At 34.6% G+C, this 10,829-nt stretch overlaps 1 protein-coding gene across 1 annotated transcript; it reads left to right on the forward strand.

Annotated features, from left to right (window-relative positions):
• Positions 1–1,883: 1,883 nt before the first annotated feature.
• On the forward strand, positions 1,884–5,559 carry LOC116167430 (odorant receptor 43a-like). Its single transcript, XM_031482793.1, has 8 exons — positions 1,884–2,106; positions 2,182–2,416; positions 3,520–3,698; positions 3,747–3,843; positions 4,693–4,921; positions 4,973–5,074; positions 5,168–5,323; positions 5,371–5,559. Exons 1-8 carry the CDS (start codon positions 1,887–1,889, stop codon positions 5,422–5,424), a joined length of 1,272 nt encoding a protein of 423 aa, XP_031338653.1. The 5' UTR covers positions 1,884–1,886; the 3' UTR covers positions 5,425–5,559.
• The last annotated feature ends 5,270 nt before the right edge of the window (positions 5,560–10,829 follow it).

Here is a 10,829-nt window from a genome sequence, read left to right on the forward strand (position 1 = left end):
AATCGGTTCAGTGGTTGAGATTTTACGAATTTTTAAAGTATTAAGTTTAATCTCAAGATGCATAACGCGCGGGACTAATTAAATCGTGAGAAGACAGGGCAGGAACCTCCAACCAACAGAACAAAAAGGGCGTAAAGTTAAGATAAGTGCTTGCTTACTTACTTACTTACTTAGAATTAAGGCTAAATTAAGATAGAAATAGAGCGATAGAAAAGATAGAATAGAGCGGCTCAAGTCACTGGGAGCTACATTGAATATACCTACTTCGAAGCGGGGTCAGGGTGGAACAAATTGACCCTTGGGAAAGGAAATATAAACTTGTCAACCGGAGACATATAAAGAAAATATAGCCATAAATTACCTACAATATTTAAACTCTCAAATTTCGGTTTAATAGGCATGTTTGACAAAAAAGGAAACCTTTCTTACCAAATTTAAGCGGCTTTTTTTCCTGTTTTTTACACTTTCTTACTCTCGTTAGTACCTTTAGTTTAGAGTCTCACAGAATAGAATATACGGGGTGGCTAAAGATAGACTGAAGGGACGCGAGTATTTTCCCGAGAAATTTTGGTGTAGTCGATTATTGGTAAAAAAAGGAAGGTTATACACTGCCTTTTTTTGAGCCCCGAAAAAGAAATTGTCTCAGATAGACCGGGAAAAAAAATTTTCTTATAGAATGTGCCCTGTAGAATCCATAATTTCAAACAGTTCGAAGATTGGGCTACTAGTTGAAAAGTTACAGCCATTTGAATTTTCTTTCGAAATTGGTTTCTAGTCTATAACTTTTGATTGAGAAGTCTAATCGAAGAAGTACGAATTGTTTTGGATTCTACGCCCCAAAATTAATAAGAAAAAGTGTTTTCCTGAGAAATTTTGGTGCAGTCGATTTTTGGTAAAAAAAAGGAAGATTATACACTGCCTTTTTTTGAGCCTCGAAAAAGAAATTGTCTCAGATCGACCGGGACCGGGGAAAAAAAATTTTCTTATAGAATGTGCTCCGTAGAATCCATAATTTCAAACAGTTCGAAGATTGGGCTACTAGTTGAAAAGTTACAGCCATTTGAATTTTCTTTCGAAATTGGTTTCTAGTCTATAACTTTTGATTGAGAAGTCTAATCGAAGAAGTACGAATTGTTTTGGATTCTACGCCCCAAAATTAATAAGAAAAAGTGTTTTCCTGAGAAATTTTGGTGCAGTCGATTTTTGGTAAAAAAAAAAGGAAGATTATACACTGCCTTTTTTTGAGCCTCGAAAAAGAAATTGTCTCAGATCGACCGGGACCGGGAAAAAAAAATTTTCTTATAGAATGTGCTCCGTAGAATCCATAATTTCAAACAGTTCGAAGATTGGGTTACTAGTTCAAAAGTTACAGCCCTTTGAATTTTTGATTGAGAAGTCCCTGGCAAAAAACTGACCTTTATACACAAGGCGTTATCAAATATTGACAATAAATAAATAAAGGCAAAATTAGAAGATATAATATAAAGATACAATACCACTAAAATGAATTTCGAGTGATGGGCTAAAAATTAGAAATAATTCATAAGGGACAAGAGGTTTGCCCACTCCATTTCTAATTCCATCAAAATGAACTCATTTGTAGAAGTTGGAAGAAGTAAAGATTGGAACCAGCAATTAATTTTTTTCGAAGATATTGATCGCGTTTATCGTAGCTGACGTGTATCTGAAAGTTAATAACGAAACTTTACCAGAATTAAGTTTCTTTTAATTCTTCTTTGGTGTTTAGCTATTGAAGTAGAAAAGTAATTATATGGTCAAGGTTATCATGTTGAAATATATATATTAACGAAAACTACGGTGTGCACCTTTCAGAAGCGAGGTAGTGCTGCTTGAAGGTAGACTTCTTTACAATTTGTCGTCTAATAATGGGCGAGCAGAAACTGCTAGAATTTAACCTACAGTACGCAGTGTTATGTTCATTAATCCCGCCGAATACTAGTAATACATGGATTAAATTATTCAGTAATTTTGGCAAATATGCCTACCTCTGTGTACTCTACATGGTATTGTTACCATTTCTCTACGAACTCTACTTAGCCGAAAATTTAAAGATAACAGACTATTCACTTACCATTATGAATGCGGGTAATGTATTATAAAATACTTTCCACGGTGTATAAGAACATAGAAACTAGTAAGTAACTCCACCCAAATTTTCAGGTTGTTATATCTGCTCTATTTCAACACTACACTTTTTCATACGAAATGGACGAAATGGAAGAAATTTAGTAGAGCATCTGAACAAAGCGTTTAAATACAGGACAAACAGCGACATCGTTCAAATTGGGATGAGGGAGGAAAATCAACGTACGAAAAATATCACACAAGCGTTTTTGTCATTGCTTACGGTTGGTGTGTTGAGCATGACTGCTATTCCGATTTTAATGAAGGGAAGGTAAATATGGGGATTTTTACGTGCATACAGAAATTATCAGAAGTACCTTTGGTAGACGGATAAAGTAAACTATGACGTTTGATGGCGAACTAAAGGTTTAATATTTTTTATGGCGATGGATTTCGGGTTTTGATCCCATCATCGGGCCTAGCGTCAATTTTTAAATTTGAAAATAATTTACATGTTGGTCTCAGTTAAAATGGGTTTTATGACAATTTTCTCACGCGGAATCCGTGAAGATTTTTTTTAATAAACTTGAAACGTGGTGTTAGTGTAGGGTTTCAACTTTATTAAAAAATAGATTGATAGTTACTTTATCTCCACGTTCACCATTGTATATACACAAAAATAGACAAAAAATAACAATTTGTATAATATGTTCCAGGAAATAATAAGCTAAAACGAGTAAATAGGAGCAGATGAATCGCAGATAAGGTACTTCATTAAACAATTATTTTTGTGTTGAGCTTACCATCACTTTAAACCAAGTTAATATTAATTCCAAATGCACTATATAATAAATTAAACAGAGAAAGAAGAACTTAAAATTGCGGTAATAACGATATCAGTGGCGAGAGATTTATAGACTACTGTAGTGGTGTACTAAAAGTTAAACTTTGGATAAGAAAATGATACACTGTGAACCTATCCTCTTATTATCAGTATAAATTGCATTCTTCACAGATTCCACGTGATAAAATTGGCTATACCATTAACACCCATTTTAACTTAGACCAACATGTTGTTTATCTTGCATTGTAAAATTTTATAATTGACGCTAGGACCCGATGATGGGATCAAAACTCGAAATCGATCGCCATAGAAAATACTAAAACTTTCGTTCGCAATCAAACGTCATAGTTCACCTTATCCATGTAATAATAATAATAAATTAATAATGGACGAATTCATAAAACATACCTTGGATAGAATTTATACTTCCATACATTATTAAATTTCTTGGGAACGAAACCAGTGGGATTTTTGCATTGTACGGCCGCACCTGCACAATTTCCACCAGTGTCTTAGAGGCAGAACGTACCGTGATGAGAGTGGAAATGAAATTTTGAAGAAACTAACATTATTTCGTGTTAATTTTCCAGAATGTTACCATTACCTGGAGTATACCCTGGAGTAGATACTAAAAACAATACGCTTCATTATATTGGAATATACACACTTCAAGCTATGGGGCAAATGATCGTGGGACAAATAACTTCAGCTTCGGATACTCTATTCATAACCACGGTGTTAATGACTAGCCAACAATTGTTGGTGTTCGGTATGATTAAAATTCTCACTACTTACCTATACTAAAGGTTGTGTGTAGGTGCCGACATATGCAATTGCCTATACGACGCTTTGCTACAGCACGGTGTAAATAAGGAGAAAGTACTACAATTCAGAGAAATGATGCATGATGCAAGGTAAGAATTTGACCCATACGGATGTTCTGTTTCTAACGTTTTTTTCCGTGAAACACGATTTGAGGGTTTACGATCTCGTAATGAAAAAGTATCTTTGAGACTCATACGTTAATCTAATACCCTCAACCATAAAAAGATTCTTAACTATATGCTCGCCATCCTCGAAATACTACCGCCATTTCGCCGTCGGTCCAATGTCATATTTATAAAATGAGTTTGCTAATAAATCCTCCATTCGTCCCACAAAAATGCCATTATTATTATTAAGTAGCTCGACGTATCGAGTACTTTAAAAAAAAAATAATGAAATGCGTGTCCAAAAACAGGTATTAAAATCAAATTTGATGTTTTGATAAAATGAGTATATAAAATTCATGTGGAGTAAAGTGAAATTAAATAAATGCATAGTAAAAATAGCAAAGATCGTGTAGTATGATCTTTGAAAATAGTAAATCCATATCCTAAGAAATTTTTACATGAAAGTGTAGTTGTAGTGTCTAAGAAACAAGTTGATACCAGTTTTAAGGCGTTTCAATTTTAAACTTTCCGTGGGGTAGCCTTACTTTTGAGAGTACGCGAAGTGCAATACTATCTTCTGTTATTGACATGGTGAAGAAGTTGTTACTGGGGACAGGTTTATTGACGATTTAATACTTTTTAAGTGATAAATTTGATTGAAAGATAGTTACTGATCTCTTAAATACAGCAATTTTCCGCAAAAGGATTTGTTCTTTACACATTTTTAAAATTAATCATTTGTAAGGTATCACTAATTCAGAGGTCTGATATTTATACAAACTGCACTAGTTAACTAGAAGTGTCAGGGGTAAATTGAATTTTTTGTTACAGATGGTCGGAGGATACCGAAGAGCGTATCAACAAAGATCGCATTATGACAACAATACGTTCCGAGGATTTTAAAGTAAGAGTATTACACCTTCTGACTAAATACATTAAACACCATCAAGAAATCCTGGAATTTTGTAAGGTCATGGATGGCTATTTCTTGCCACTCCTATTCATGAAAATGTGCCTATCCATGTTTTACCATGTTTTCATGCCATTTTCAATGCTTCATGTAAGTGTTTTAACAACTTTTGAAACTAGAATGTGGCAACGACAATTTTAGAGCAAACAATTAGGATTAACGCTTATCTTGGCTCAATATGAAACATGCGCGATTACCGAACTGCTTGTATTTGCCCTGGCCGGACAAACACTAATAAATAAGGTAATTAAATCAGAAATAAAGAAGTGGATACATATAATGAAGCTAAATGAAAACAGATGGTGGGATACAATTAACTTTGTAAAATTGTTACAGAGTGAAGAACTTCACCGAAACATATTTGAGTCACCGTGGTATATGTGTGATGTTAACTACCAGAAGTATATTTTAATGGTAATCATGCGCACGGGACGTACTACTTGTGTTTCTGTGGGAAAATTGGTTCCAATGTCTCTGGCACTGTTTCTATGGGTAGCGTTGCACTTTTTGCGTATGTGAAATATGTCTGTATGTTTTAGATGATGAAAACTGCATTTTCATACCTCGCTGTCCTACGACAAGTTACAGACTGATAATGCAAGCCATCCAACCGCGGCGCTTTGTTGTACATTTCCACCAGATTTTAACTTTCACTTTCACTACACTACGCACAGCATCTTACTATATGGAGCACATAATCGTTCAGATATTTTTAAACAGCACACAACAAGCGCATTTGTATCTTAAATGTTCAATCTTTTAAAAGTTAAATAAATCTGAAAAGTGATATTTAAGATTCAGTGTCTTACCGTGCTGCTTAGAGTGTTGAGATTTGCCCCCCAGCGCTAAAAAAGAAATATTTTGTGGGTAGGTGACATCACATGCCATAAAAAATGGATATGTTCAATTTTGTTTCTGAAAATCATCTTCAACTACCAGAAGCTGCTTCGTGTTCAGTACGCTATATTCTATTTTAACACGATGTAACATACCGATTTTAGCGCAATTCGTTTGTTTATCCCCATATCGGGTTTCCAACTGTGATACAATTTGTTTGAAATCCTTTTGTTGATGTTTTGGAGTCCACCCAAAACATCCAAAGGATCCCCACGTAGCGCATCTAACAGAAACGCTGCCTTCTCTTCCATTATCCACTTACTTGTATCAGCAGCGGTTTCAAATTGTCTCAAGTAGGCGGACCGCGGTGATTTTTCATCGAATATTGGTGACTTCTAACTCGTACTCTTATTTTCAGAGGGTTTTGAGGCTTCCTTGTGGGAGGATTGTGGAACAGCAAGTAGATCTCATCTCATCTTACTTCTATTTTGGCTGCCATGGCCTGTTGACCGGCTTTCATATCATCTTGATCGACTTCACTAAATTCAACCGCACACCTGAAACCATGTGACATAAGTTTATTTTCGTACTTCCGAGACTAAAGTGACACACTTCACTCCATTATGACAAGTATTGAAGTGTCATTTTTTGTCCCGCCGGGATTAAATTTGGACGAAAATCCCGGAAGGATAATTAGTATATTAAGTAACAAGGGATTAAAAAGAGTTTTTGAACAAAAACTAGTTTAATCCAGTGTTACTTATACTATTTTTTCCAATACCGACCGATCTGAATCCTTTGAAAATTAATATGCTATAAAAACTATAACTCTCGCCATGAAAGATTACCGGTCACAGAACACTTGATCCCGATCTACAATCTCTGTTTTTCGTAAGGTGCTAGGGACTGCCGGGATAGTATCGTGTCAATGTTGAACGAAAAGACTTTTTGTTCAACATTAGCACGATCCTATTCCAGAAGTCGCTTGCATCTTAATAAAAACAAAGATTGTAAATCGACACAAGGTGTGCTGTGACCGGCAATCTTTCCTGGCGAGAGTTATATGAAAAAGTAAGGTAGGCTTTTTAAGATGTTATAGTTACGCTCGCTTGTTTGTAACTGTCAACAGAAATTAGGAATTTTTTATTTTGGTAAAATCATGCCTATAATCCCTGCTATAAACCCTTCTAAAAATATTGAAGACGAAAGTGACGAAGCATATAAAGGCGCTTCCTTTATCCCCTAAGATGTCACTTGCTGATAAAGGTTAGTTTGTGTAAAATATTGCATGCTCATGCTTCCAATGTTTGTGGTTGTAGATTGTGACAATTATGGATACCTATTGGAGGAAGTTGCAGCTTGCAGATCAGAAGAATTTTTAAAAATGAACGTAGACTACATAGAAGATGGAGAACTGATGCTGGTAGTTAGAATTCCAGATACAAAAACTAAAAGTCAAGAGTTTTTACCATTGTTGAGGCGGAGAAGAATTCACTTATTTGGCATTATATGGGAAGAGCTGGATGTACACTAAGGCCCTTTATAAGTTGTGCTTTTCATATTACCTGTTCTGAAAATAAAGAAAATGAATAGGTACTTTCTGTATGTTTTACCAGAAATCAAAAATGAGGGATTAAAATTTTTTTAATCCCTAGGGATTAAAATTACCTATTAATGCACAAAAATTAGGGATTAAATTCATTAAAAACGTGTCGGCATTGGAAAAAATTACCAATAAGGCAATTTCAGTAGGTTGTTCCACATTTTGTATGAGGCACTATTTCTTAAACGCATCGTATTGCTGCTCATATAGTTTTTTAGATTTCGGTGGTATCAATTCTTTACCTACTTTGGCTGCTCTTTTATCAATATCAAATACACCTTTGTCACGCACCACCAAAATTGACACTAGAAATGACAGTTGCCAAGTAATTAAGCAAGTGTGATTAATTAAAAAATGTGATGTCCAAGAAGTGAATTTTGTGCATTTACAATGACCTCGTTGACTTGGACAAAAAGATGTTAAAATCTTTGTGCTTGTAACAATTATGTTGTATCATGTATGAAGAGAAAAACTTGCTATTTATACAAAAAAATTGCGCTGTCGTACAAAATGACGGTAAATATTTATTTTGTGTATATTTGTGTTTTAATTTTCTTCTAAACCGTTTCAATACAACATCATAAAGCCAAAAAAAAGCTGTTTAGAAATCTGGCTTCCATTAATTTATGTATTTATTTATTGTCCCTCTCTTGTTATAGACCTTCAACAGACTTTAGCCTAATTACAGAGTGACCCGCATAATTCTTTTTAGAGGTGCTCCTGCAGAAGGTCTTAAGTTGTTCTATACTCTTCCGGCATTTACTTTACGAATTAGGAAAACTGCAGGAAAACCTAATTAGGAGTATCCGGCAGAATGCTCGAAACTGATCTAAGAAAATTCCCATCTCTGCCACAGATGAAAAATTCACCTCAACTCAGCTTCGAACATCCGACCTCCCGACTGTGTAGCCCAACTTTCTACCACTGAGCCACACAGACGGTTAATTTATGTTTTCATTTAGGGAATCTTATGGCTCTGGAATTATTGGTTTAGTAGAGAAATTGTTTAAAAGTAATAGTATTAAAAAATAATAGTATATTAAGATACAAGTGTATAATCAAGTCTTTAAAGCACGCGCAACGAATTTAAGGGCACGACGCAAAGCGGAGTGCCTTTAACGTTGCAAGTGCTTTAAAGACCAATTATACACGTGTATCTTACAGTATTTTTTATTATACCTGCAGTATAATTTAGAAATAGGAAATACAATGAAGTCATATTGACGTTATACTCGAATACATGTCTAATTAAGTGGGCTGGGTGTTCGTAATTTCACGATTGCCATGGAAATGTCACTTGATGTTTGCTTATAAAAATCATCGTCTTTGTGAATTAAACGATTTCCGTTGAAAAAAATAATACACCGTCCATTAAATCGGTTGTTGTAAAATCTAAACAAACGTTGGTAGGTGTAAAATCCAACTCCAGTAAGGCCTATTATAAGGAATATGAAAAGTTGTTTCCATGGATGAACAGGAAGTTACTTACGAATACAGTCTTAAATGCATCGATAATGCTGGCATATATGAAGGAAATGTCAAAGGTATTTAAATCTTCTATATTTTGGTGCATTCATTCAAAACTTCAAAGCAATACTGCGATTCAAAAGTGGAACAGATTTGGAAGCATACCCTAAATTACGCGCGTTTGTGAAAGCTTCAGCCAAAGGATAGGTACAAAAGCCAAAGAAATGTTCTGCATTTACAGAAAGCGACCTAAGAGGATTTTTTATTTCAGCCCCAGATGACAGTTTCAAAAGTCATACTTGAAGTATCGTTACTTAGCAACTTTAAAGCACGTGTGTTTTAAAGGCCCTTTTTCGCACGCATTTGAGTGTTTAAAACGGAGATTGTGATTCAGGTATAATAAAATAGTTATTTATATAACAAGAGCGCGAAGTTCAATTTCGCGCATTGAGACTGAAGGTATTTTGACGAGGCGAAGCCGAGTCAAAATATCAGTCAAATGCGCGAAATAACTTCGCGCTAGCGTTATATACAATATTTTTTCTACAACTGAACCGATTGTTAATTAAATTTGCTGTTTAAGTTCAACTTTGTCACGTGCGCGAAATACTTTTTTTCACTGTTGACGATTTCGCGCACGTTGTCAATAGCAACCTTACTTATTAATTAACCGTTTAAAAATCTAGTATTTTGCGTTTCGAAATCCGTCAGAAAATGACAGGTTTTTTTGACAGTTGTAGAAAAAAGAATTTATTTACTTATGAAGAAAGCCGAGCTGCATCAAATGGTATATGGTGGAAAACTTAAAAAAGTCATAGACGGTTATAAATTATATGAGAATAAACCGAAACAAATGTTTGTGTCATGATTCATAAATGGTGATGGGAGCCTGGATGGGAGAAATGTGGTTAATCTATAGCATTGAATAGATAAGTCATATTATTTACTCAATGATTAAAGTTAAACCACTACAATTTGTTCTATTCTATAATAGTTAAAAAAATTTAGAAAAGCATAAAAGGTAAATCATATACCAGTAGGTCTTTTTTTTTAATCTATACCTAACAACTAGTCCGGTAGTTTCAGATATCTCTATTTCCCACATTCGCAAAAACTGATGACCCTTTATACACAACGCGTTATTAAATATTGGTAATACTCTGCATAAGAATGACAAAATTAGAAGATATAATATAAAGGTACAATCGATACCACTAAAATGAATTTCCAGTGATGGACTAAAAATGAGATTCATAAGGGACAAGAGGTTTGCCCACTCCATTTCTAATTCCATCAAACTGAACTGAATTTATACAAGTTGGTAGAAGTAAGGATTGGAACCAGCAATTAAATTTTTTCAAAGATAATGATCGCGTTTATCGTAGTTGAAGTGCATCTGAAAGCTAATAACAAAACTTTGCCAGAATTACATTTCTATTCATTGTTCTTTAGTGTTTAACTATTGAAGTAGAAAAGCAATTATATGGTCAAGGTTGTCATGTTGAAAGACATATTAACGAAAACCACGATGTGCACCTTTCAGAAGCTAGGTAGTGCTGCTTGAAGGTAGACTTCTTTATAATTGGTCATCTAACAATGGGCGAGCAGAAACTGCTCGAATTTAACCTACAGTACGCAGTGTTATGTTCATTAATTCCGCCGAATACTAGTAGTACATGGATTAAATTATTCAGTAATTTTGGCAAATATGCCTACCTCTGTGTACTCTACATGATATTGTTACCATTTCTCTACGAACTCTACTTAGCCGAAAATTTAAAGATAACAGATTATTCACTTACCATTATGAATGCCGGTAATGTATAAAATACTTCAACTCTACGCTGAAAGAACGTAGAAACTTGTATGTAACTCCACCCAAATTTCCAGGTATTTATTTCTGCAATATTTTAACAATACACTTTTTCATACGAAATGGACAAAATGGAAGAAATTTAGTAGAGCATCTGAACAGAGTGTTTAAATACAGGGCAAACACCGATATTGTTGAAATTGGAATGAGGGAGGAAAATCAACGTACGAAAAATATCTCACAAGCGTTTCTGTTATTGGTTACGGTGGGTGCGACGA

The sequence above is a fragment of the Photinus pyralis genome, unplaced genomic scaffold (assembly GCF_008802855.1).
Source record: "Photinus pyralis isolate 1611_PpyrPB1 unplaced genomic scaffold, Ppyr1.3 Ppyr1.4_LG3b, whole genome shotgun sequence".
In the NCBI taxonomy this organism is placed as follows: Eukaryota; Metazoa; Arthropoda; class Insecta; order Coleoptera; family Lampyridae; genus Photinus; species Photinus pyralis.

Coding starts and splice junctions, on each gene's coding strand:
- LOC116167430 (XM_031482793.1), top strand. CDS start 1,887: ATGGGCGAGCAGAAACTGCTAGAATTTAACCTACAGTACGCAGTGTTA. Junction 3,699..3,746: donor CCAACAATTGTTGGTGTTCG/GTATGATTAAAA, acceptor GGTTGTGTGTAG/GTGCCGACATATGCAATTGC. Junction 5,324..5,370: donor CTCTGGCACTGTTTCTATGG/GTAGCGTTGCAC, acceptor TGTATGTTTTAG/ATGATGAAAACTGCATTTTC.